Genomic DNA, 27,372 nt, shown 5'->3' on the forward strand with positions numbered 1-27,372 from the left:
GTATACATGGACATACATGGGCATGCATGGATATACATGCCTGTATGTGGTTATACCATGGTATACATGGCTGTACATGGATACAGATGGACAAACGTGGGTATACATGTGTATACATGGACATACATGCGAATACATGGATATACATGGAAGTACATGGGTATACAGAGAGATATATGGGCATAGATGGATATACATGTATGTACTTTGCTATAGCTACCTATATATGCTGATATACCTCTTTTATATAATTTATGCGCTTTATGATACACTTTAATAACCCTACTTAAAGTACATACCGCGCGCAGACGTTTACAAATTCTACTTTGCGCATGATATTGCGGGCTCTCAATGCCTTGTTGTCATTGACAACAAGTAAAGCAGCGTGACAAGCAGCGTCGTATCTCGAGGAGAAGCGGGAAATTTGACGATCTAGTCTGAGCGTTGTTTGTGAAGAGACGCTGTCTTCCTCTTTGTAATCAAGCAAGAAGTATGATGCCGTCGATATCACCGAATGCTGAAATTCAGGAGACCAGAATGCTCGACCAGGAAACCCCAAGAGCTGCTCCAAATGATGATCTTGTGAGAAAACTTCTTGTCGAAGTTTCGGAAATTCGAAAAGAAAACCAGCAGCTGAGGAACGAGATGGCAAATCTTAAATCATCAGCGAAGAGAAAACTCTTCCAGCGACCTAAAGAGAGCGATCCCGAGTGCTCGGTAAGTTGTTGTTCCTTTTTTACTCTAAACCGACGATGATGGAAAATGTATTCGAGAAACGAATGATCGTGTATTGTGATTGACACTAGTGTATCATGCTCTTAGATTCGTGCTCTTAGAATGTGCTCTTAGATTCGTTTACCGGCCATCTGACATCTAAATTTAAGTGATTACAAAGTCAAATAATTACTGTTTTGAAAATCGCACTCCAAGGAAGAAGAACAAAGATAGCTCAGTATCGGGGTCAACAAACACACTGCAAACATTTACATGAATTGGTAACCGGTAGTTTCGATCGAAGCCAAAGGTCAGTTCGATCGAAGACAAGAGTCAGTTCGATTGAAGAGTAAATGATGATAAAACTACAGTTTTGCAAGCGTATAAATATAAATAATAAAAGTTCTTGTGTTGTGTATTGATTGCGCGTTGTAATATGCGCGACGCGGAGCCTCGAGCCTTAGCCGCGGTTTTCAATTGATGATCCCTTTTGTTGTCGGTCTTTCGTTGTCGGCGTTCGTGATCGGAAACAAAATAGGGAGCTTAAGCACGCGTGTTTTTGAGACACGGACGGCAACCGGAAGAGAGCTGTTTTCCCTCTTAACTTGTCTTCACACAACCACATTTACATGCTAAGTATCTTTTTCTCCATTAGAGATGATTAGTATAGAAATCTTGGAGACACCACTGTCCTGGCACGCGAAATGTTCTCTTCCGGTTGCCATTCGCGTCTCAGAAACGTGCCTGCTTAAGGTCCCTAATAACTCGATGCACTCAAGCAATAGTTACAATCTTTGATCGAACTGACTCTTGTCTTCGATCGAAACGACTGTTATCGATCGAAACGACCTTCGATCGAAACAACCTTCGATCGAGCTGACTCGTAGGCACTTTGTTTGTATCTCGAGCTACTCAGAGGTGAGAAAAGTGATCAGGGATGCATAGCAGGACATATGCGTCTGGAGTTAATTTGAATAAATGTGACACAGAAAAAAAATGATAAGAAGAGATAACTTGCCCTTATAGAAATATCTTGAACTGGAAATTTATAATCTACTATTATTTCACGAGGACTGTATCTCTTTCTTTGCTACATTTGAATTAAGCGCGCCTTGCGCGTGCGTTTCCATACATGGTTGGTTTTAACCACGTGCACCGGCCTCGAAGAGGCGTAGCCACTAATGTTATCACCGTTGTAGGTATTAGTCCGTCCGTAATACCAATGGAAGCCCGTCCGTGTAACCAAATTCTTCGAATAGTTTTCGTAGCCAAGCAAACTACGGTGTGGGTGTCTAACAAGTTCAGACGCCGAACTTTTCATGAGCCGAACTTAATTCGAATTTGGACCGGCCCAAATTAACAAAAGTACGCCAGCTGATTGAGACGTCGAACTTAATTTCCCGAACTTAATTCAGTTTGAACCAAAACAAATCGAAATGTTAGCGGCTTTCAGGCCAAGTTATTATAATTTATGTATTAGGTTCAGCACATGAAAAGTCTAAATCAAAGCCGTTCCAAAGGCGAAATTCCCGGCTGCGCCAGGCGGGAAGAACGGCTGAGCCGTTCCAAATTCAAATAGCCGTTCTTAACTGATTCAGACGCCGAACCGCCTTTCATGTACTTAATTCAAGGTATTAGGTTCGGCTGATGAAAAGTTCGGCGTCTGAACTGGGCCGGATTTGATCTATCGACCGCTTAATGACATTGGCTTTTAGCTGAAACTTTCACGCTTAAGAGCGAATAGCCTATTCCAGGCTCTCGGTAGTTGGGGACGAGCGAAAAAAAACTGACTTAATTATGGGGCAGTCCTTCACTGCATATTCGTGAAATTATCAATTGTTAAGTCGAAGATTTTAACGTTCTTTCTTTTGATTTTGTTTTTGTTCTTGTAAAACATACAAGAATGCCGTTAGGAAAGTTTGCAAGGAACTTGAACAAAATCGACGACAAGAAGAGGATGAGGAAAACGTGATTGCGTTTGATTTTAACACCAGGTAAAACATAGTGATTGATCAGTCTTTATTATGATTGTTTTTAAAATCTTCTATTGCATTGTGAAGCAAGGCACAGATCCGCCACTACATTAATAGCAGTCAACCTCGTTCCCAGGCTCTCTCTTCTCCAGAGAAGAGAGAGCCTGGGTTGAATAGCAGTGTGAGATATCACGCTGTACCACAGCAGACATACTTCTCTATAAAAAATTTTCCGGTAACTCGAAGAGTAAAATGGACCATTAGTAATTTTTATACAAACATCGATTCAACTAGAATTACCAAGGGGCAAACTATTATCAAAATGATCCGGCGAAAATTTCAATAAACCTAAGTGTGCTAAGGGGCAGGAAAAACTGAGCGTCAATCCTGTCCCGTTTGCTACGATATAGAACGTGGATTAATAATCATTGTCTGGCAAGTTTTAAGTCTTGATAATTTCAAATTCCATCAACAACTTTTTTTTGTTTTTATCTACTGTAGTTTCGACAGTCCAGCAAATCAGGTTATGTCCAAGAAAATTGTGAGCGAAGTCCGGTCAGTTTATGGCAAGAAAAAGTGGGAGAAGTCAGTTATCAGGGGTAAGTTTCCTGAACTTTTTATATGCATTGTTTGTCATTCTACTTTCGAAGTCCCAACATTTAGATGTACGTGGCATTAGTTATACGAGAATAGATGTATGTTTAAAGATCAGTCTAGAATTCTGTCTTTTATTCTCATGGCATTTATATGTTTAATCAGGCGGTGGAATGCATATTGTAAGCACAAATTTGCTGCTGGTCATTGTTGGAACTTTAAAAACAAAAAGCAAAAGTCACAGCGGATGCTAATAAAAGAGGCAGATAAAACTGAGTTTAGGTAGACGGTCATCAAAGAAAAGCCCTTGAGATTATTTTGAGTTCTGGTGAAATTTCAAGCCTGGCAGAGCCAAAGTATTTACCAATTTTACCCACGACAGATCGTAAAACTTGATTTTTTAAATTTCGATCAATCATTTCGTGTTATCGTCTCATTTTAGCTTCTGTTCAACAACATTGGCGGTCAACAAGGGACGACAGAACTAGAGTTACAAATTCTAAATTCGAGGCACATCGGAGGCAAGCAAAGAAGAACAATCGCCTGAAGAGGGTAAGTTTATAACCAGTTACCTAAAGCTTAAGATTATAAGTGATGACTATTTTTGTTACTCGTTTTGTTTCTCGAGATACTCAGGTTCCCTATGGGTGGAGCCTACCAATGACGGGATATTTGTGCGCAGTTTATAAGTATGCAGAGAAAGCAGGACTTAGCAACTTCTTTTTGTATCGAAAATTGGGGGTGATCAAGCATTTTTCAGAGACAATTAAGCTTCGATTTTCCGTTATTTTCTTTAAAACTGATGGGTAATAAAGTTCGATTAGATTCGGTTTTTGTGATATCCGGAATAATCAAGGTCTCGGTTACTCTTACCTCGACCTTGATTTTTGACTTTTCCGGATATCACAAAAATCTCATCCAATAATTGCTCAATTTTATAAGACGGCGATTACGCGGCTGTTTAATTTTTCAATGTCTAGCAGTCTCATCTCTCTGGAACCCCTGCTGTAACCAATTTTTGGTCATTTGGCTTTTACAATTATGCATGTGTTAACTAAATTCAAGTTTCTCTCAACAAACAAATGGATCTGAACGGAATGGAAATAGTTTCTAAAACTATATTATAGTACTCGGTTGTGCTGTGTCGGGTGAAATTATCAACCACCGTGGTAAAGAAATGCATACCTCAGTTTCTCTCACAGGGAAGACCAATTTGCTATGCTGCCTTTTAGTCGATAAATTCCAACAACAGTAGTCGGCCCTATAACTGTAACTGCCTGTAAAATAAAAAGCTCTCGGCAGATTTTTATTGATTGATCCAGCTTCTAACACTGAATGGTATTAGCCAGTGCATACATGAAAGCTAGTTATGGCAGGATTTCAGTCAAAAGGCCATGGAAGCACGTTCCTGATGATTTTTCTCCTTTTTGGTTATTCATTTAGAAACTTTCAAGACGCCTCCTAACCCTGGAAAGGTCGACGACGGTCCTTTCGGACGCCGACAAAGCAAAGGCGAGGGAGATTCTTTGTTCTCCGCAGGCACTGAATTACATGTCTTCAGAGGACAGCGAAGGAGAAACGACAACCACAAATGGCCCAAAGCCAAGAAAAATAAAAAAGCTACCGTGGGAAAGAAGTAAGCTGAGGAACATTAAGGCTAAACTTGATGAAGAACACTTGAAAGGTCTGAGCGAGAGGCAACGAAGAACCACTGCCCTTGTTAGGCGAGGTGACGAAGTGTCAACTCGCCCCTACCCAAATGGTGGCCCGAACTGGGCAATTCGTACTGATTGATGACGTTAGCTGAACCGTTTTAGGTTGTATTTTAAAAGTTTCTTTTAGCACCAGCCAATATTTGTAAAGCTGTTTTCTGTATCTTTTTATAGGAAAGAATTCATGTTAATGTGATCGTTTTTTCTTGACTTCGAACAAGTTATGTCACATTATGTGTGTGTTTGTTATTATCTGTGGTCATTATTGAGAATAAATTTAGACTTATAGTGGAAATACAGTATTTCGTTTTGATTTAGTGTAGACCATCAGTAGTCGAGCGGGACTCCCTAATTTTTCCCATGCAGTAAAGCAGACGAAAAAGTAAGATCGCGCAGAGAAGGGCAGAGCAACGCGTAGTTCCCTAGACTTACAGCATTCACCAGAACTAAAACTATAGTACTGCAAGAGGTGCTGTTCACAAAGCAAAGCAGAATAATATCAAAAGAACCTGGAATTAAAACAAGAAACTAACACAAACAAAAAAAGAGACACTAACTGAAAAAGTGAAAATGAGAAATTTGAGTGAGTGCTACTCACTAGTTAAATTGCAATTTTTTTTTTTAAATTATTAAATCAGAGCTATCCTCTCCTCTCCTCACAACCACCATGTTGAAAGTTGAATTATGGTGTGAAAATATGGTAACGGATCCAGGCCTTTCTCCCTCGTGAAATGAAGATTAGGCTCGACACACAGTGCGCCGTCTGAATCAGATGTCGCGCCAAAGGCGGACTTAACTCAGTTAGGTTCGGCACATAGGTGGAGCGGCGTCTGAACCCGATACCCCCAAGGGAGAGGTTGTAATTGAAAATATAAGCATCTTCCGGATGCAAAACAAACTTGTGAACGCACTAAAAAAGTGAAAATGAACTGACAAATCAAATCAATCAAATTTAAGGTTTCCGACGCGGAAACGCGTTTTAACGCGAATATTCAAGGTTCGATTACGTTGACGGAAACATGAACAAACTCGTTTCCGTAGCATTACTTCGTATATCCGCAAGCGTTATCATGAAAATACGCTAGCGGAAACATGCGTTTCCTTCAAAGGAAAACTGACGGAAACGTACAGAAAAAGTGGTCCGGTTCCGTCGTAACTGCAGCCACGGAAACATGAATAAACGACAGGTATCCGCTACCGGAAACACGTGTAACCGTGGTGTTTCCGCAACGTTGTCACGTGTTTCCGCAACCTTTCAGTCTGCGGATTCTTGGCATTTCGTCCTGTGTTTGAAATATGCTGTTTGCTTTCTCTGTTTGGCCTTTTTCAAGATGGGATATAACGTTTTCTGTATTTCATCAATTTCCCGGGAGTCTGCAGGAAGGAATATTTAATGTACATGGATAATAAGGTCAAATGACCACTAAAAACGAGACTGGAATTCAAGCATGAACTTCAATGCGTGCCTTGTAGACACTATGAGGACATCTTTCTTGTTACTGTTTACATATAATCACGGTTGCGTTTCTGTTTATTTGGACATTGTTCATTAAGTTTGATCAAATTCAGGGACATGTTAAATAACATTGACAAAGGAATAAAGTGTGGCTCACTCAAAAACGCGAAATTAAAGTGAGTCAAAATGCAAAATTTTCGCAAATTCGCGAAATTAACGTGTCGCGAAAATTTCAGGTAATAAGGAAAATTAAACCACAACATCTACACCTTTGTGGACGAGTGAAACATTTGCATATTGCAGTGCCCACGACAACTCGTTCCTACACATCGCGAATCCACAAGTTAAAAATTGTCATAGCTCACAACTTTTGAGAATTATACTCCCACGCTGTGCCAGTTTACCCAGGCCTGAACTTTCGACAAGTTAACTCGAGGGCTAGAGCGCTTACAGCTGCCTCAAAAGTTCAAGAGAAAAATTAAAGTACTTTTACTTGCTTTGGAAAGCTCACAAAATTGTTGTTCTGCTGTTTCCTTCCAATAAATCATTGGTGCTTTCTATAATCAAACTACGATCTAGATCACAAAGCTCAAACTGGTTTTCTCGTAAAACACGACTTTAAAATTATTTCAATAAGGCTGACAGATAGAGCTGACAAATGGTAGTATAAAGACTTGTTTATCTTAAAGATAAACGTACCAAGGAAACACAGAATAATCAGGTTGATTGGACTGTGGATCAATCGCGGTATTGCTACGGTCTTTCTTATTCGTGGTAGGAATTACTGATACCAAAAGCGCTAGCGGTCGGTTGGTTCTGAAATTATCGTAGCACCTGCTATATTCCTAGCGCCATCTGTTGTTTGTCATTGAAAGAGTTCAGAGCAAGAATTTTTCGGAATACTTTAATACATGCAAGTGTGCTTTCTTAGTCGGCGTAGGGCTTTTGTCAACTTAAGTCGAGTTTCACCTTGACGCATGTCATTGTTGCGTAACATGATGTCGTTGTACCATAAATTAAATTCAATATGACAGTGGAAGGTGACTCTGAAAATAGCGTGAAATTAACTGATGGTAGAAGAAATTGTTTTGCTGGCGGGAAATTGTTTTATGTTGATGGGTGTTTGATGGTCGCTCTCACAGAAAAGACTAACAGTTGTTTGCGTTTGTGGACTAGGGATTTCCTTCAAGGAAACTTGGTGTAAGCCAGAAAAGAGAGCCGACTCAAGAAATAAAAGACGAACATACAAAGAATAAGTTAAAGAGATTATAAGGCTACGGTAAGGTTAAATATTTTTTATACACACGCACAAAACACAAAATAAAACTAACAACTATCAAAACGTTAACTTTTGAATCACCATGCGTGCGCGTGCATTGTGATATTGTGTATCGCGGTACTGAGATAATTCTTGCCGTCATCTCTCATACCAAAGTTAACATTTTGACCATGGCACGAATGAACTTTTATCTTTTTAACCAAGTTACCCACATGTAGCAAATAAAAATTATTTGATTGATAATTCTAAAATTTTATAATCTCTTGTTGTAGTCGGTTTGAAACAAATCAAGGAGGTAGTTTCTGTGCTTTAAACGTGTTGAAAATTTTAACGTTTTAGAATCTCTTGTTGTAGTCGGTTTGAAAAAAATCAACGAGGTAGTTTCTGTATTGAAAATGTGAGGTCCTATTTTTTCGACAGGTGTATTGCAAGACGGAAAGTTCCAACATGGTGTTTTCTTCTTCTGTCTGCACTACGCTGCTTGTTTTGTATGGAACTGAAATGACTGTAATATTAGCACTCAATTTTCTCACCATTCTTGTTTTCGTAAAGAATCGTTTTCTTCGTAAGCCTGGCATGTACTTGGTAATTAATCTGGCAGTTGCAGACATGTTAGTTGGGGCATTTCCCGTATCATGTACCTACCTTGAATTGGGAAAAACATGCAACATTTGGAAGGGACACTGTTCAATAGGCCAAGGGTTTGAGGTTCTCTATATGTTGGGGCATATGTTTGTCATCGCTTCCCTGACAAACCTCACTATGATATCTATAGAAAGAGCGCATGCGACTTGTCGACCATTTAAACACCGCGTTATCACACAACGGGTCTATGGTACAGTCATCGCTGTCAGTTGGCTTCTGGCTTCCTTAATTGCAACTTCTTTGCAAGTCATCAGTCAAACCAGAAGAGACCTTTATTTTTACGTATGGAAGTCATTTAATGCAATTTGTCTTTTTGTTATCGTTGTTTCTTACGTATCCATTGCTGTAAAAGTTTGTTGCGGCGTACGTCCTCAGCACCATGATCGTGCAGTCAGTAGAGAGAAAAAATTGACCAAGACATTGTTTATCGTGACTTTAGTATCTTTACTTCTGTGGTTGCCTCATACAATATACTCTTTTCTGTTTTTTTCTACCGACATTATGACTTCCCTTTCACCGTTAGCAATCAAGTTGTTGAATTATGCGTGTATCTTTCTCTACTTCGCAAACTCCTTTGCTAATTCCATTCTGTACGCAACCAGGATGCCAAATTTCAGAAGAGCTGCAATATTACTTTGTCGTCGGAACCGGCAAAGGCAGGTTGTGCCTTTTTTCTCTCCAAGGGAACTGTGAAGATCTGAGAAGAACAAAGGGAAACTATAATATGAAAAACAACCGTAGAGAAATGAAATACTCTTCCAGTGGAAGATTGCAATAGAGAGGAAGTGTTCCCGCATCACCTGTTAAAGATAAGATAAAGATACTTTATTTAATGTGAAATATGCGCTTAGCTTAAGGCCATCCCCTTTTTTTTCCGTTTCGCGTCGTGCGACCGACCCAAATTTTGGGCATTTTCCAAAGAAAAAAAAAGGTTAACGAGGTTTTTAAGCCATTTTTATGTCGCACAGGAGTTTTGGTGGTTGATCGTTTTTCCCACGCTTTCTTAATTTTGCCACAACATCCGCCAACGTTTCCGCCATATTGATTTTGGGTTCACGTCTTGTTGTTTTCCTGGCTCCACAGCTATGTTGCCGCGGTACAAGGCCTCCGATTCCGAGAATGCTTATAATTTTTTTTGTTTTAGGTTTTTTTTTTCAATCCGACCGACCGACCCAATATCAGGAAACGCATTCGACGGTAAACAAAAAAAAAAAAAAAGGGGGGGATGGCCTAATCAGTTAGTTAACATCTAATCCACGATCCTAATATATTCTAAAAAGTAGAAGATTGAAAAATGTATACAATAAAAGCTAAGGACTTAAAGTAAAGGCGATAAGAGTGACAAAAACGACAAGCAGTTAGTTACTGATAATTTGTGCCCACTTTAGTTCTAATGTCGTTCGCTAACTCGTTGGAAGCCTGTAGGGGACATGCGAGATAATCCCAGGTGGAGAAAAAAACTGTAAATGTGAAATAACAAACTAGAAATGCGAGATAGAAAATGCGAGATAAAAAACTGGAAAATGCGAGATAAAGAAATTTAAAGGTTTTCTTTAAATCTTGAACCTCCAATAGAAATTTGAAAACGGGGAATGTCGAAATCTCCGGTATAAAGATTTAATAGCAGTTTACATGTGCAATAAACAGATCATCAGCAGCAAACCTTCCAATGCGTAGTTCTTGACTTAAGACATAAAAACTCACGCTTTAACCCACTGCCGCTTTTAAGACTGTGCAATAGTGCAACCGGTAAGCAAGATGGAGAAATAACTTTGCAGTCGGCTTGCCTCACCTGTCGACTTTTCCCCGGCTTATTTGCTGCCTTAGATCCCGTTTTAGGGTAGTAAAAGTGAAAAGCTTAAAGATAAATTTGTCGTCGAAAAAAAACTTGTTATTTAGGTTAAAACAAAAATTCAGTGGAAACTGACATTTCACTGATTTGTGATGTGATCGCAATTATTTATCTTTTGCGGCAGCGTTCTCTGTTTTGCGATGCTGATCACGACTCATGGGCAGTTTGATAGGTAGAGAAGATTGCTGAATCGGCAGTCAATGCATTTCGGGGAACATCGCGGCGACGTCGAGGAAAAAGAGAATTTTCCCCTCGGCTTTGCCGCCATAGAGCATTTTAGTTCAAACCCTGGGAATTTTCTTCTTCAACTTGGTCTTGAATTGGGCTGGACAGTGGGCAAATAACTAAAACAACTCGTGTCAACAGTATCTCAACGGATAGCTTCTAATTGTGTTTACGGTAGTAGAGAACAGTTCAAAGGTGAACCTGTTTTCACAACCAGACTGCAAACACGTCCTTCCTTTAAACAAATGATGCATTCCCTTAGTTCTGTTCTTCTCCAAGCACCTTGAGGATGATGGAATTGATAGTAAGACTAGGGCATCGCGGTTTAACTCGACCTATTCCCTACTCTTTGTTAGATGACAAGTCACTAATCACCACCTGTCGCTTTTCAGTGACTAGTCAAAATACTGCGTTCGTGATTTTGCGGACCATCACGAGGCGCACTTTTCTCAGTCTAAAACTTGCCCTCATGTGTCGGGAAACGAGTGCCTCACAAGGCATTTTGCTCATCCCTTTCCTCACGTGAGTGGTGGAATTCATTAAAACTTGATTACAGACGAAAACATATGGTAATACAAGAGGATAGTCAGATCCGTTTCTAATATAAAATTTGCAATTATGAAATTTTATGCCCGCTGGGCGATTGGATATTTACTACGGGGTCACGGAAAGCCTTGCATGGCAAGCTGTTTGCTTGACTCCAAAAAGAAGTGAAGTCCTGCCTGACGAAGTGGAATTACACTAACTTCAGTTGTACAGTCATCTTTACCTCATAACTCTTGTCTATCATAAAATACAAATTTGTTGGCTAGATCGACCACGATCTGGCACCTTTAGCCTACTGCTATCTCAAATCTCATTTTTAAGGAGCTCATATTAAGGGTGCGTTCGATTGACCGAATTCCGGAATACTGAATACATGGAATGGAGATTAGAAATCCTTCGTTTTTACGTAGATTCACATTAAAATTGTCAAATACTTGCTAAAATGCTATTTTAAACATATCTTTATTATCCTCGTTGCTTCAAAACGCCAAACAAATCGTTTTAAATCATCTCTCTACGTATTCTTATTCCGGAATAGGGTCAATCGAACGCACCCTAAATAAGCCTTCTGGTTTCTTTATGAGCTTCCTCGCCACTAAATTTCCTTAAAAAGTAGGTACAAAATTTTTAAAAATATGTATATAAATACAAGTAAAATAAAAATGAAATTAAATTAAAGTATGTATTGTTATTGATGTTAAATATTGAGAATTGTGGCAAAATGAACTGAACTGAACCAGCTTTGCTTTGTGAAGTTGGCACTCGCTGAAAAAAAAGGTTCCCAGTTGGGGTTAGCAAACAAACATGGTAGCTTTTCTAAAAAAAGGATTTTAAGCTAAAACATTTCATTTGTACGAAGGTTATAATTTTCATGAAATTTGACGTCTTGACAGATGGCCGCGTGCTGGATTTTACTGTGAGAAAAATAAAACACACCATCGGATACAACGTTTGTTTCACTTGAATCATTTGGACAACTTATAAGCGATATTTGACACTCGTTACGATACATTTACGGAATTTTGTCCACTCTTGGTTTGTAAAACAAATATATATATATTTGTATATTTTTTTAAATACGAAAAATAAACTCTGGCACCCTAAATTTATTGCGTACCTCAAGCTGCAACAATCAGAATAAATGCAATGGGTCGTCTACGTAACATACACGACCGCTTGAAATGTGGATGATGATTTTTGTACCAAGTAGGGAGAAAAAAATAGAAAATGAAGAGATAATCGTCCCTTAATGGGAAACAACATTTCTTAGATTCACCGCAAATTTGATTACATATTACAGATTCAAGCTTTTCTTATTTTATGCACCAGAAGAGTCCACTGAAAAATACTTTTTACTGAATCTGGATTGACAAAAACCATAACGTTTTTCGTGCATGCTTGGTATGGGCAGTTTATATATATTGCGCTCATTTTAAAATCAAACAAAGGAAGATTTACCGAGTTTATGAGATTAAACTGATAACTTGATTACCCTTGTCAATCTATCGCATTCGCCTAAAAGCATCAACGAAAAGTACATATCAATATGGTCATTAACATAATTTTTCTATTTTAATAGCCATTTTATGCCACTAAGGGCGTGCAACTCAAACCGTAACCGATTCAATACTTGACGTGTCCTCACTAGGGCATCAGAGGAAACCATTTTCATGTATTTTTCAATTTGTATGTAACAGCTTTAAAATTCAAGTTGTCGATCTTTTCAAATCTGTATTTTTTTGCTTTAATAAATTTAATTGAAAATGTTTTCAATTACCGTTTCACTCTCAGCCTCTTGTTGATCTCAGTTTCGTGTAAAGAAGCCGGATGATTTTTGTTCTGAAACCGTATCGTTGTGACGTCACACCCGCTGTGGAACGGCCAAAAAGTTCTGTTTTTGTTTAATTTTGTTCTTCTTTGTTACGAGTCTCGACGAAGTACATTGTTTTTGAAATCTCTTGACAGTTCAAATTGATAACAGCAGAGGTGTAACACTTTTCGGTCAGAGCAACTGAAAAAATTTAGCCAGCACTCCATCATTCGAACTGAGACTCTTATTAGTTATTGTCAGTCGAAAGAAAGTCAGAATATTTGAGTATCATCTTCTCCTCACCTGACGTTAGCTCTCTTTATGACTTGATTACCACAAATCCGTGGGCACTGAAATCTCTGGGAATACATGAACTTCGGATTTTTTTCCTTTTTGGAAAATGAAGAGGAAATTTCTCAATCTTGTTGGTTTCATTTCTATATTTGCCTGGGAGAGTTGTGGTGTAGATGAAAGCAAAGCGTTTTTCAACACAGTTAGACGTGGACATATGATTATAAAATGCGAGGAAAAGGTAAGTAAATACAGTAATAATCATAAAATTGACAATTCTATGTAAATGAAACCAGTATTGTAATTGATCAACTTGAAGATTCACTTTCAATATGGGAGCAGTGTCAACCGTACATTTAAGTCCGAGACAATTCTTACCGCATAGCTTTACATCTATTATCTTGCAATCTTTTTTAACATGATTCCTTCGCTGAAGTATGGACAGCAACCAGCAGCAAAAGTGAGTAGAAAGCAAAATATATTAACTGTAATTACCGTATTTCTTTTTCACTTTTGCGCTAACATCTGGAAAAATGTTTTTCTCTTTGCTTTAATCTTCACACAACCAAAGAGAATGAACTATAAACATAATGGACCCTGATCTCTTGGTGTTATTCTGACCACCCATCTCTGTTTTCATCATGAACACAAAAGTAGAGGGAGTGATTAGAGCATTCAGATATGCTACTAGCAAAAATTGGCGCCTCTTTATCATATTAACTCGCAATTAAGCTACAATTCGAAACAAATCTCCCGGAAAAAGAATGCACGGCACTGACCGAAACTTCGTAGGTATAAGAGAAAAATCGTTTTTTATAAATAAGTGAACGTGCAGCTATTCAACTGACAGTGCTGAAAGCTTTTGGCCTGCGAGACAATGATGAATATAACGCTAATACTACGATCCACCTTCTCTATTAAACTGGGAAAGTATATTATAATGTTTTAAGAGAGGAAGAAGCAAATTTATATAAATGTAAAAGTTCATCCCTTGAAATTATTTCCTTATGGATTAGGCGTTAGGATATCATTTAAGCCCATGAATTGGTCAAGTTATTGTTAAATATTATCCGTTTTTGATATGAACATGTCACTACCTACACTTGGTCCTAACTATAAACTGATGCTTCCCAAAATTATGATTGCCTTTACAAAAGGGGGATTTGCCCAAAAGGTTATATTTGCCGGAAAAATGCTGGCTAAAAGTATTTCAATTCCTAAACGTTAACCTCGAGCCGGTGTCTTAAAAGGAAGAATATCAGCGAGAAAAGAAGCATTTATGATATAATGATATAGCTCCGTAATGGCTATTCAATTCAAACAACCAAGAAAAATAATAAAAATCTGCGACCTGAACACGTTTCCGACCAAACCTTATTCCAAATTCATTATCACACTGATAATATTGTGCTTCCATCGGCGATATCATTCAATATTGTTTTCAGTTTCTACTGAGGCGAAGTAATAGCGTTGTGTGTGGTGTCTTTTAGACGTTAACTTGAAAATGAGAGGTTTTCATCTACAATTCCTAAAACAACATTTAATGAAACCTAGACGGATTCTGATTTCAACTGAAATCGATTTTTGAGACAAAACGGATGCGAAATACTTTTGTTTGTTTTGATGAACCCTGCGAAACTCAATGGAAACGATTCTATTTAAATTTGACACTCAGTTGTACACACATGTCCAATATACATGAACTGAGTCGGGTCGTCAATTGCTGTTGACGGCCCGACTCACCGGATGTGGGGTCGTGAAGTTTAAAAAGGAAGTAAGATTTACTGCCGGAAGTCGGACTGCCGGAGGTAGATTCAAATATCTCGACGGATCGTGACGATCCGATCAGGTCGTGACGACCCGTCAGTTGAAAAGTCGACCCGACTTTTGGAAGTGTCAGGTGGTGAGAGAAAGAAAAACTTCGATGAACAAAGGAGGCTGTGCTGCTCAAAAATGTTGTATGCTTCGTTCTCAAAGAGTAGCGACTAAAATATCGATATACGCGTAGAAAATTATAAACATCGACCAGAACAGCATTCACAAAATGTTGGGAATATGTGTCCGTGATACCCTGACAACATGCTGTTCAGAAACAGCAATAATGACTGACTGTAATAGCGCAGGGGCACCCAACGCCAAATATCTGTTCGGAAGACGATTTGAGATCTAGAATTTTCGGAACATTTGTTTTATAAATTTCTTGCTTGCCTGCCTCTCCTAGGATTTTAGAACATCTAAAAAATGGTAAATTGCCCATTTTTAACGGATTTTTATACATGTGCTGTCGCGCTGTGACCTCTTTGGCTTTGGTTTCCGCTGTTTCTTGTGTCCATAATGAGACCGTAGTATGGGAGATTGGTTGTTTCTTCACCTCTGTAGATTTGCCCGTTTATAATTAGCTTATCAACTTTGAAATAGGCTGTTTGCTTTCTCTGTTTGGCCTTTTTCAAGATGGGATATAACGTTTTCTGTATTTCATCAATTTCCCGGGAGTCTGCAGGAAGGAATATTTAATGTACATGGATAATAAGGTCAATTGACCACTAAAAACGAGACTGGAATTCAAGCATGAACTTCAATGCGTGCCTTGTAGACACTGTGAGGACATCTTTCTTGTTACTGTTTACATATAATCACGGTTGCGTTTCTGTTTATTTGGACATTGTTCATTAAGTTTGATCAAATTCAGGGACATGTTAAATAACATTGACAAAGGAATAAAGTGTGGCTCACTCAAAAACGCGAAATTAAAGTGAGTCAAAATGCAAAATTTTCGCAAATTCGCGAAATTAACGTGTCGCGAAAATTTCAGGTAATAAGGAAAATTAAACCACAACATCTACACCTTTGTGGACGAGTGAAACATTTGCATATTGCAGTGCCCACGACAACTCGTTCCTACACATCGCGAATCCACAAGTTAAAAATTGTCATAGCTCATAACTTTTGAGAATTATACTCCCACGCTGTGCCAGTTTACCCAGGCCTGAACTTTCGACAAGTTAACTCGAGGGCTAGAGCGCTTACAGCTGCCTCAAAAGTTCAAGAGAAAAATTAAAGTACTTTTACTTGCTTTGGAAAGCTCACAAAATTGTTGTTCTGCTGTTTCCTTCCAATAAATCATTGGTGCTTTCTATAATCAAACTACGATCTAGATCACAAAGCTCAAACTGGTTTTCTCGTAAAACACGACTTTAAAATTATTTCAATAAGGCTGACAGATAGAGCTGACAAATGGTAGTATAAAGACTTGTTTATCTTAAAGATAAACGTACCAAGGAAACACAGAATAATCAGGTTGATTGGACTGTGGATCAATCGCGGTATTGCTACGGTCTTTCTTATTCGTGGTAGGAATTACTGATACCAAAAGCGCTAGCGGTCGGTTGGTTCTGAAATTATCGTAGCACCTGCTATATTCCTAGCGCCATCTGTTGTTTGTCATTGAAAGAGTTCAGAGCAAGAATTTTTCGGAATACTTTAATACATGCAAGTGTGCTTTCTTAGTCGGCGTAGGGCTTTTGTCAACTTAAGTCGAGTTTCACCTTGACGCATGTCATTGTTGCGTAACATGATGTCGTTGTACCATAAATTAAATTCAATATGACAATGGAAGGTGACTCTGAAAATAGCGTGAAATTAACTGATGGTAGAAGAAATTGTTTTGCTGGCGGGAAATTGTTTTATGTTGATGGGTGTTTGATGGTCGCTCTCACAGAAAAGACTAACAGTTGTTTGCGTTTGTGGACTAGGGATTTCCTTCAAGGAAACTTGGTGTAAGCCAGAAAAGAGAGCCGACTCAAGAAATAAAAGACGAACATACAAAGAATAAGTTAAAGAGATTATAAGGCTACGGTAAGGTTAAATATTTTTTATACACACGCACAAAACACAAAATAAAACTAACAACTATCAAAACGTTAACTTTTGAATCACCATGCGTGCGCGTGCATTGTGATATTGTGTATCGCGGTACTGAGATAATTCTTGCCGTCATCTCTCATACCAAAGTTAACATTTTGACCATGGCACGAATGAACTTTTATCTTTTTAACCAAGTTACCCACATGTAGCAAATAAAAATTATTTGATTGATAATTCTAAAATTTTATAATCTCTTGTTGTAGTCGGTTTGAAACAAATCAAGGAGGTAGTTTCTGTGCTTTAAACGTGTTGAAAATTTTAACGTTTTAGAATCTCTTGTTGTAGTCGGTTTGAAAAAAATCAACGAGGTAGTTTCTGTATTGAAAATGTGAGGTCCTATTTTTTCGACAGGTGTATTGCAAGACGGAAAGTTCCAACATGGTGTTTTCTTCTTCTGTCTGCACTACGCTGCTTGTTTTGTATGGAACTGAAATGACTGTAATATTAGCACTCAATTTTCTCACCATTCTTGTTTTCGTAAAGAATCGTTTTCTTCGTAAGCCTGGCATGTACTTGGTAATTAATCTGGCAGTTGCAGACATGTTAGTTGGGGCATTTCCCGTATCATGTACCTACCTTGAATTGGGAAAAACATGCAACATTTGGAAGGGACACTGTTCAATAGGCCAAGGGTTTGAGGTTCTCTATATGTTGGGGCATATGTTTGTCATCGCTTCCCTGACAAACCTCACTATGATATCTATAGAAAGAGCGCATGCGACTTGTCGACCATTTAAACACCGCGTTATCACACAACGGGTCTATGGTACAGTCATCGCTGTCAGTTGGCTTCTGGCTTCCTTAATTGCAACTTCTTTGCAAGTCATCAGTCAAACCAGAAGAGACCTTTATTTTTACGTATGGAAGTCATTTAATGCAATTTGTCTTTTTGTTATCGTTGTTTCTTACGTATCCATTGCTGTAAAAGTTTGTTGCGGCGTACGTCCTCAGCACCATGATCGTGCAGTCAGTAGAGAGAAAAAATTGACCAAGACATTGTTTATCGTGACTTTAGTATCTTTACTTCTGTGGTTGCCTCATACAATATACTCTTTTCTGTTTTTTTCTACCGACATTATGACTTCCCTTTCACCGTTAGCAATCAAGTTGTTGAATTATGCGTGTATCTTTCTCTACTTCGCAAACTCCTTTGCTAATTCCATTCTGTACGCAACCAGGATGCCAAATTTCAGAAGAGCTGCAATATTACTTTGTCGTCGGAACCGGCAAAGGCAGGTTGTGCCTTTTTTCTCTCCAAGGGAACTGTGAAGATCTGAGAAGAACAAAGGGAAACTATAATATGAAAAACAACCGTAGAGAAATGAAATACTCTTCCAGTGGAAGATTGCAATAGAGAGGAAGTGTTCCCGCATCACCTGTTAAAGATAAGATAAAGATACTTTATTTAATGTGAAATATGCGCTTAGCTTAAGGCCATCCCCTTTTTTTCCGTTTCGCGTCGTGCGACCGACCCAAATTTTGGGCATTTTCCAAAGAAAAAAAAAGGTTAACGAGGTTTTTAAGCCATTTTTATGTCGCACAGGAGTTTTGGTGGTTGATCGTTTTTCCCACGCTTTCTTAATTTTGCCACAACATCCGCCAACGTTTCCGCCATATTGATTTTGGGTTCACGTCTTGTTGTTTTCCTGGCTCCACAGCTATGTTGCCGCGGTACAAGGCCTCCGATTCCGAGAATGCTTATAATTTTTTTTGTTTTAGGTTTTTTTTTTCAATCCGACCGACCGACCCAATATCAGGAAACGCATTCGACGGTAAACAAAAAAAAAAAAAAAGGGGGGGATGGCCTAATCAGTTAGTTAACATCTAATCCACGATCCTAATATATTCTAAAAAGTAGAAGATTGAAAAATGTATACAATAAAAGCTAAGGACTTAAAGTAAAGGCGATAAGAGTGACAAAAACGACAAGCAGTTAGTTGCTGATAATTTGTGCCCACTTTAGTTCTAATGTCGTTCGCTAACTCGTTGGAAGCCTGTAGGGGACATGCGAGATAATCCCAGGTGGAGAAAAAAACTGTAAATGTGAAATAACAAACTAGAAATGCGAGATAGAAAATGCGAGATAAAAAACTGGAAAATGCGAGATAAAGAAATTTAAAGGTTTTCTTTAAATCTTGAACCTCCAATAGAAATTTGAAAACGGGGAATGTCGAAATCTCCGGTATAAAGATTTAATAGCAGTTTACATGTGCAATAAACAGATCATCAGCAGCAAACCTTCCAATGCGTAGTTCTTGACTTAAGACATAAAAACTCACGCTTTAACCCACTGCCGCTTTTAAGACTGTGCAATAGTGCAACCGGTAAGCAAGATGGAGAAATAACTTTGCAGTCGGCTTGCCTCACCTGTCGACTTTTCCCCGGCTTATTTGCTGCCTTAGATCCCGTTTTAGGGTAGTAAAAGTGAAAAGCTTAAAGATAAATTTGTCGTCGAAAAAAAACTTGTTATTTAGGTTAAAACAAAAATTCAGTGGAAACTGACATTTCACTGATTTGTGATGTGATCGCAATTATTTATCTTTTGCGGCAGCGTTCTCTGTTTTGCGATGCTGATCACGACTCATGGGCAGTTTGATAGGTAGAGAAGATTGCTGAATCGGCAGTCAATGCATTTCGGGGAACATCGCGGCGACGTCGAGGAAAAAGAGAATTTTCCCCTCGGCTTTGCCGCCATAGAGCATTTTAGTTCAAACCCTGGGAATTTTCTTCTTCAACTTGGTCTTGAATTGGGCTGGACAGTGGGCAAATAACTAAAACAACTCGTGTCAACAGTATCTCAACGGATAGCTTCTAATTGTGTTTACGGTAGTAGAGAACAGTTCAAAGGTGAACCTGTTTTCACAACCAGACTGCAAACACGTCCTTCCTTTAAACAAATGATGCATTCCCTTAGTTCTGTTCTTCTCCAAGCACCTTGAGGATGATGGAATTGATAGTAAGACTAGGGCATCGCGGTTTAACTCGACCTATTCCCTACTCTTTGTTAGATGACAAGTCACTAATCACCACCTGTCGCTTTTCAGTGACTAGTCAAAATACTGCGTTCGTGATTTTGCGGACCATCACGAGGCGCACTTTTCTCAGTCTAAAACTTGCCCTCATGTGTCGGGAAACGAGTGCCTCACAAGGCATTTTGCTCATCCCTTTCCTCACGTGAGTGGTGGAATTCATTAAAACTTGATTACAGACGAAAACATATGGTAATACAAGAGGATAGTCAGATCCGTTTCTAATATAAAATTTGCAATTATGAAATTTTATGCCCGCTGGGCGATTGGATATTTACTACGGGGTCACGGAAAGCCTTGCATGGCAAGCTGTTTGCTTGACTCCAAAAAGAAGTGAAGTCCTGCCTGACGAAGTGGAATTACACTAACTTCAGTTGTACAGTCATCTTTACCTCATAACTCTTGTCTATCATAAAATACAAATTTGTTGGCTAGATCGACCACGATCTGGCACCTTTAGCCTACTGCTATCTCAAATCTCATTTTTAAGGAGCTCATATTAAGGGTGCGTTCGATTGACCGAATTCCGGAATACTGAATACATGGAATGGAGATTAGAAATCCTTCGTTTTTACGTAGATTCACATTAAAATTGTCAAATACTTGCTAAAATGCTATTTTAAACATATCTTTATTATCCTCGTTGCTTCAAAACGCCAAACAAATCGTTTTAAATCATCTCTCTACGTATTCTTATTCCGGAATAGGGTCAATCGAACGCACCCTAAATAAGCCTTCTGGTTTCTTTATGAGCTTCCTCGCCACTAAATTTCCTTAAAAAGTAGGTACAAAATTTTTAAAAATATGTATATAAATACAAGTAAAATAAAAATGAAATTAAATTAAAGTATGTATTGTTATTGATGTTAAATATTGAGAATTGTGGCAAAATGAACTGAACTGAACCAGCTTTGCTTTGTGAAGTTGGCACTCGCTGAAAAAAAAGGTTCCCAGTTGGGGTTAGCAAACAAACATGGTAGCTTTTCTAAAAAAAGGATTTTAAGCTAAAACATTTCATTTGTACGAAGGTTATAATTTTCATGAAATTTGACGTCTTGACAGATGGCCGCGTGCTGGATTTTACTGTGAGAAAAATAAAACACACCATCGGATACAACGTTTGTTTCACTTGAATCATTTGGACAACTTATAAGCGATATTTGACACTCGTTACGATACATTTACGGAATTTTGTCCACTCTTGGTTTGTAAAACAAATATATATATATTTGTATATTTTTTTAAATACGAAAAATAAACTCTGGCACCCTAAATTTATTGCGTACCTCAAGCTGCAACAATCAGAATAAATGCAATGGGTCGTCTACGTAACATACACGACCGCTTGAAATGTGGATGATGATTTTTGTACCAAGTAGGGAGAAAAAAATAGAAAATGAAGAGATAATCGTCCCTTAATGGGAAACAACATTTCTTAGATTCACCGCAAATTTGATTACATATTACAGATTCAAGCTTTTCTTATTTTATGCACCAGAAGAGTCCACTGAAAAATACTTTTTACTGAATCTGGATTGACAAAAACCATAACGTTTTTCGTGCATGCTTGGTATGGGCAGTTTATATATATTGCGCTCATTTTAAAATCAAACAAAGGAAGATTTACCGAGTTTATGAGATTAAACTGATAACTTGATTACCCTTGTCAATCTATCGCATTCGCCTAAAAGCATCAACGAAAAGTACATATCAATATGGTCATTAACATAATTTTTCTATTTTAATAGCCATTTTATGCCACTAAGGGCGTGCAACTCAAACCGTAACCGATTCAATACTTGACGTGTCCTCACTAGGGCATCAGAGGAAACCATTTTCATGTATTTTTCAATTTGTATGTAACAGCTTTAAAATTCAAGTTGTCGATCTTTTCAAATCTGTATTTTTTTGCTTTAATAAATTTAATTGAAAATGTTTTCAATTACCGTTTCACTCTCAGCCTCTTGTTGATCTCAGTTTCGTGTAAAGAAGCCGGATGATTTTTGTTCTGAAACCGTATCGTTGTGACGTCACACCCGCTGTGGAACGGCCAAAAAGTTCTGTTTTTGTTTAATTTTGTTCTTCTTTGTTACGAGTCTCGACGAAGTACATTGTTTTTGAAATCTCTTGACAGTTCAAATTGATAACAGCAGAGGTGTAACACTTTTCGGTCAGAGCAACTGAAAAAATTTAGCCAGCACTCCATCATTCGAACTGAGACTCTTATTAGTTATTGTCAGTCGAAAGAAAGTCAGAATATTTGAGTATCATCTTCTCCTCACCTGACGTTAGCTCTCTTTATGACTTGATTACCACAAATCCGTGGGCACTGAAATCTCTGGGAATACATGAACTTCGGATTTTTTTCCTTTTTGGAAAATGAAGAGGAAATTTCTCAATCTTGTTGGTTTCATTTCTATATTTGCCTGGGAGAGTTGTGGTGTAGATGAAAGCAAAGCGTTTTTCAACACAGTTAGACGTGGACATATGATTATAAAATGCGAGGAAAAGGTAAGTAAATACAGTAATAATCATAAAATTGACAATTCTATGTAAATGAAACCAGTATTGTAATTGATCAACTTGAAGATTCACTTTCAATATGGGAGCAGTGTCAACCGTACATTTAAGTCCGAGACAATTCTTACCGCATAGCTTTACATCTATTATCTTGCAATCTTTTTTAACATGATTCCTTCGCTGAAGTATGGACAGCAACCAGCAGCAAAAGTGAGTAGAAAGCAAAATATATTAACTGTAATTACCGTATTTCTTTTTCACTTTTGCGCTAACATCTGGAAAAATGTTTTTCTCTTTGCTTTAATCTTCACACAACCAAAGAGAATGAACTATAAACATAATGGACCCTGATCTCTTGGTGTTATTCTGACCACCCATCTCTGTTTTCATCATGAACACAAAAGTAGAGGGAGTGATTAGAGCATTCAGATATGCTACTAGCAAAAATTGGCGCCTCTTTATCATATTAACTCGCAATTAAGCTACAATTCGAAACAAATCTCCCCGGAAAAAGAATGCACGGCACTGACCGAAACTTCGTAGGTATAAGAGAAAAATCGTTTTTTATAAATAAGTGAACGTGCAGCTATTCAACTGACAGTGCTGAAAGCTTTTGGCCTGCGAGACAATGATGAATATAACGCTAATACTACGATCCACCTTCTCTATTAAACTGGGAAAGTATATTATAATGTTTTAAGAGAGGAAGAAGCAAATTTATATAAATGTAAAAGTTCATCCCTTGAAATTATTTCCTTATGGATTAGGCGTTAGGATATCATTTAAGCCCATGAATTGGTCAAGTTATTGTTAAATATTATCCGTTTTTGATATGAACATGTCACTACCTACACTTGGTCCTAACTATAAACTGATGCTTCCCAAAATTATGATTGCCTTTACAAAAGGGGGATTTGCCCAAAAGGTTATATTTGCCGGAAAAATGCTGGCTAAAAGTATTTCAATTCCTAAACGTTAACCTCGAGCCGGTGTCTTAAAAGGAAGAATATCTGCGAGAAAAGAAGCATTTATGATATAATGATATAGCTCCGTAATGGCTATTCAATTCAAACAACCAAGAAAAATAATAAAAATCTGCGACCTGAACACGTTTCCGACCAAACCTTATTCCAAATTCATTATCACACTGATAATATTGTGCTTCCATCGGCGATATCATTCAATATTGTTTTCAGTTTCTACTGAGGCGAAGTAATAGCGTTGTGTGTGGTGTCTTTTAGACGTTAACTTGAAAATGAGAGGTTTTCATCTACAATTCCTAAAACAACATTTAATGAAACCTAGACGGATTCTGATTTCAACTGAAATCGATTTTTGAGACAAAACGGATGCGAAATACTTTTGTTTGTTTTGATGAACCCTGCGAAACTCAATGGAAACGATTCTATTTAAATTTGACACTCAGTTGTACACACATGTCCAATATACATGAACTGAGTCGGGTCGTCAATTGCTGTTGACGGCCCGACTCACCGGATGTGGGGTCGTGAAGTTTAAAAAGGAAGTAAGATTTACTGGCGGAAGTCGGACTGCCGGAGGTAGATTCAAATATCTCGACGGATCGTGACGATCCGATCAGGTCGTGACGACCCGTCAGTTGAAAAGTCGACCCGACTTTTGGAAGTGTCAGGTGGTGAGAGAAAGAAAAACTTCGATGAACAAAGGAGGCTGTGCTGCTCAAAAATGTTGTATGCTTCGTTCTCAAAGAGTAGCGACTAAAATATCGATATACGCGTAGAAAATTATAAACATCGACCAGAACAGCATTCACAAAATGTTGGGAATATGTGTCCGTGATACCCTGACAACATGCTGTTCAGAAACAGCAATAATGACTGACTGTAATAGCGCAGGGGCACCCAACGCCAAATATCTGTTCGGAAGACGATTTGAGATCTAGAATTTTCGGAACATTTGTTTTATAAATTTCTTGCTTGCCTGCCTCTCCTAGGATTTTAGAACATCTAAAAAATGGTAAATTGCCCATTTTTAACGGATTTTTATACATGTGCTGTCGCGCTGTGACCTCTTTGGCTTTGGTTTCCGCTGTTTCTTGTGTCCATAATGAGACCGTAGTATGGGAGATTGGTTGTTTCTTCACCTCTGTAGATTTGCCCGTTTATAATTAGCTTATCAACTTTGAAATAGGCTGTTTGCTTTCTCTGTTTGGCCTTTTTCAAGATGGGATATAACGTTTTCTGTATTTCATCAATTTCCCGGGAGTCTGCAGGAAGGAATATTTAATGTACATGGATAATAAGGTCAATTGACCACTAAAAACGAGACTGGAATTCAAGCATGAACTTCAATGCGTGCCTTGTAGACACTGTGAGGACATCTTTCTTGTTACTGTTTACATATAATCACGGTTGCGTTTCTGTTTATTTGGACATTGTTCATTAAGTTTGATCAAATTCAGGGACATGTTAAATAACATTGACAAAGGAATAAAGTGTGGCTCACTCAAAAACGCGAAATTAAAGTGAGTCAAAATGCAAAATTTTCGCAAATTCGCGAAATTAACGTGTCGCGAAAATTTCAGGTAATAAGGAAAATTAAACCACAACATCTACACCTTTGTGGACGAGTGAAACATTTGCATATTGCAGTGCCCACGACAACTCGTTCCTACACATCGCGAATCCACAAGTTAAAAATTGTCATAGCTCATAACTTTTGAGAATTATACTCCCACGCTGTGCCAGTTTACCCAGGCCTGAACTTTCGACAAGTTAACTCGAGGGCTAGAGCGCTTACAGCTGCCTCAAAAGTTCAAGAGAAAAATTAAAGTACTTTTACTTGCTTTGGAAAGCTCACAAAATTGTTGTTCTGCTGTTTCCTTCCAATAAATCATTGGTGCTTTCTATAATCAAACTACGATCTAGATCACAAAGCTCAAACTGGTTTTCTCGTAAAACACGACTTTAAAATTATTTCAATAAGGCTGACAGATAGAGCTGACAAATGGTAGTATAAAGACTTGTTTATCTTAAAGATAAACGTACCAAGGAAACACAGAATAATCAGGTTGATTGGACTGTGGATCAATCGCGGTATTGCTACGGTCTTTCTTATTCGTGGTAGGAATTACTGATACCAAAAGCGCTAGCGGTCGGTTGGTTCTGAAATTATCGTAGCACCTGCTATATTCCTAGCGCCATCTGTTGTTTGTCATTGAAAGAGTTCAGAGCAAGAATTTTTCGGAATACTTTAATACATGCAAGTGTGCTCTCTTAGTCGGCGTAGGGCTTTTGTCAACTTAAGACGAGTTTCACCTTGACGCATGTCATTGTTGCGTAACATGATGTCGTTGTACCATAAATTAAATTCAATATGACAGTGGAAGGTGACTCTGAAAATAGCGTGAAATTAACTGATGGTAGAAGAAATTGTTTTGCTGGCGGGAAATTGTTTTATGTTGATGGGTGTTTGATGGTCGCTCTCACAGAAAAGACTAACAGTTGTTTGCGTTTGTGGACTAGGGATTTCCTTCAAGGAAACTTGGTGTAAGCCAGAAAAGAGAGCCGACTCAAGAAATAAAAGACGAACATACAAAGAATAAGTTAAAGAGATTATAAGGCTACGGTAAGGTTAAATATTTTTTATACACACGCACAAAACACAAAATAAAACTAACAACTATCAAAACGTTAACTTTTGAATCACCATGCGTGCGCGTGCATTGTGATATTGTGTATCGCGGTACTGAGATAATTCTTGCCGTCATCTCTCATACCAAAGTTAACATTTTGACCATGGCACGAATGAACTTTTATCTTTTTAACCAAGTTACCCACATGTAGCAAATAAAAATTATTTGATTGATAATTCTAAAATTTTATAATCTCTTGTTGTAGTCGGTTTGAAACAAATCAAGGAGGTAGTTTCTGTGCTTTAAACGTGTTGAAAATTTTAACGTTTTAGAATCTCTTGTTGTAGTCGGTTTGAAAAAAATCAACGAGGTAGTTTCTGTATTGAAAATGTGAGGTCCTATTTTTTCGACAGGTGTATTGCAAGACGGAAAGTTCCAACATGGTGTTTTCTTCTTCTGTCTGCACTACGCTGCTTGTTTTGTATGGAACTGAAATGACTGTAATATTAGCACTCAATTTTCTCACCATTCTTGTTTTCGTAAAGAATCGTTTTCTTCGTAAGCCTGGTATGTACTTGGTAATTAATCTGGCAGTTGCAGACATGTTAGTTGGGGCATTTCCCGTATCATGTACCTACCTTGAATTGGGAAAAACATGCAACATTTGGAAGGGACACTGTTCAATAGGCCAAGGGTTTGAGGTTCTCTATATGTTGGGGCATATGTTTGTCATCGCTTCCCTGACAAACCTCACTATGATATCTATAGAAAGAGCGCATGCGACTTGTCGACCATTTAAACACCGCGTTATCACACAACGGGTCTATGGTACAGTCATCGCTGTCAGTTGGCTTCTGGCTTCCTTAATTGCAACTTCTTTGCAAGTCATCAGTCAAACCAGAAGAGACCTTTATTTTTACGTATGGAAGTCATTTAATGCAATTTGTCTTTTTGTTATCGTTGTTTCTTACGTATCCATTGCTGTAAAAGTTTGTTGCGGCGTACGTCCTCAGCACCATGATCGTGCAGTCAGTAGAGAGAAAAAATTGACCAAGACATTGTTTATCGTGACTTTAGTATCTTTACTTCTGTGGTTGCCTCATACAATATACTCTTTTCTGTTTTTTTCTACCGACATTATGACTTCCCTTTCACCGTTAGCAATCAAGTTGTTGAATTATGCGTGTAT

At 38.2% G+C, this 27,372-nt stretch overlaps 1 protein-coding gene and 3 long non-coding RNA genes across 4 annotated transcripts in view; all 4 read left to right on the plus strand.

The window, feature by feature from the left end:
• LOC138006983 (uncharacterized) overlaps positions 1 to 10,850 on the plus strand; it is a 48,489-nt gene extending 37,639 nt beyond the window's left edge. Inside the window, exons 3-4 of the long non-coding RNA XR_011123971.1 lie at positions 7,626 to 7,728; positions 8,149 to 10,850. This is a non-coding gene — a long non-coding RNA (uncharacterized lncRNA). The remainder of the gene's footprint in view (positions 1 to 7,625; positions 7,729 to 8,148) is intronic.
• LOC138008515 (rho-associated protein kinase 2-like) lies at positions 496 to 5,143 on the plus strand. Its single transcript, XM_068855828.1, has 5 exons — positions 496 to 717; positions 2,617 to 2,708; positions 3,189 to 3,286; positions 3,724 to 3,833; positions 4,725 to 5,143. The coding sequence occupies exons 1-5, from the start codon at positions 496 to 498 to the stop codon at positions 5,073 to 5,075; spliced, it is 873 nt and encodes a 290-aa protein (XP_068711929.1). The 3' UTR covers positions 5,076 to 5,143.
• Positions 10,851 to 12,935: 2,085 nt separating the features above from the next.
• Positions 12,936 to 17,512, plus strand: LOC138006981 (uncharacterized). Its single transcript, XR_011123970.1, has 4 exons — positions 12,936 to 13,338; positions 13,534 to 13,557; positions 16,850 to 16,952; positions 17,373 to 17,512. It is a non-coding gene; the product is annotated as an uncharacterized lncRNA (long non-coding RNA).
• A 4,646-nt stretch (positions 17,513 to 22,158) lies between these two features.
• LOC138006984 (uncharacterized) lies at positions 22,159 to 26,828 on the plus strand. Its single transcript, XR_011123972.1, has 4 exons — positions 22,159 to 22,561; positions 22,757 to 22,780; positions 26,074 to 26,176; positions 26,597 to 26,828. It is a non-coding gene; the product is annotated as an uncharacterized lncRNA (long non-coding RNA).
• Positions 26,829 to 27,372: the final 544 nt, after the last annotated feature.

The sequence above is a fragment of the Montipora foliosa genome, chromosome 6 (genome assembly GCF_036669935.1).
Source record: "Montipora foliosa isolate CH-2021 chromosome 6, ASM3666993v2, whole genome shotgun sequence".
Taxonomy (NCBI): Eukaryota; Metazoa; Cnidaria; class Anthozoa; order Scleractinia; family Acroporidae; genus Montipora; species Montipora foliosa.

What these genes read in the sequence shown, in the direction of transcription:
- LOC138008515 (XM_068855828.1), top strand. Translation starts at nt 496, where the DNA reads ATGCCGTCGATATCACCGAATGCTGAAATTCAGGAGACCAGAATGCTC. An exon ending in GGAGAAGTCAGTTATCAGGG is followed by an intron (nt 3,287 to 3,723) that starts GTAAGTTTCCTG and finishes GTCTCATTTTAG; the next exon opens with CTTCTGTTCAACAACATTGG. An exon ending in AGAACAATCGCCTGAAGAGG is followed by an intron (nt 3,834 to 4,724) that starts GTAAGTTTATAA and finishes TTATTCATTTAG; the next exon opens with AAACTTTCAAGACGCCTCCT.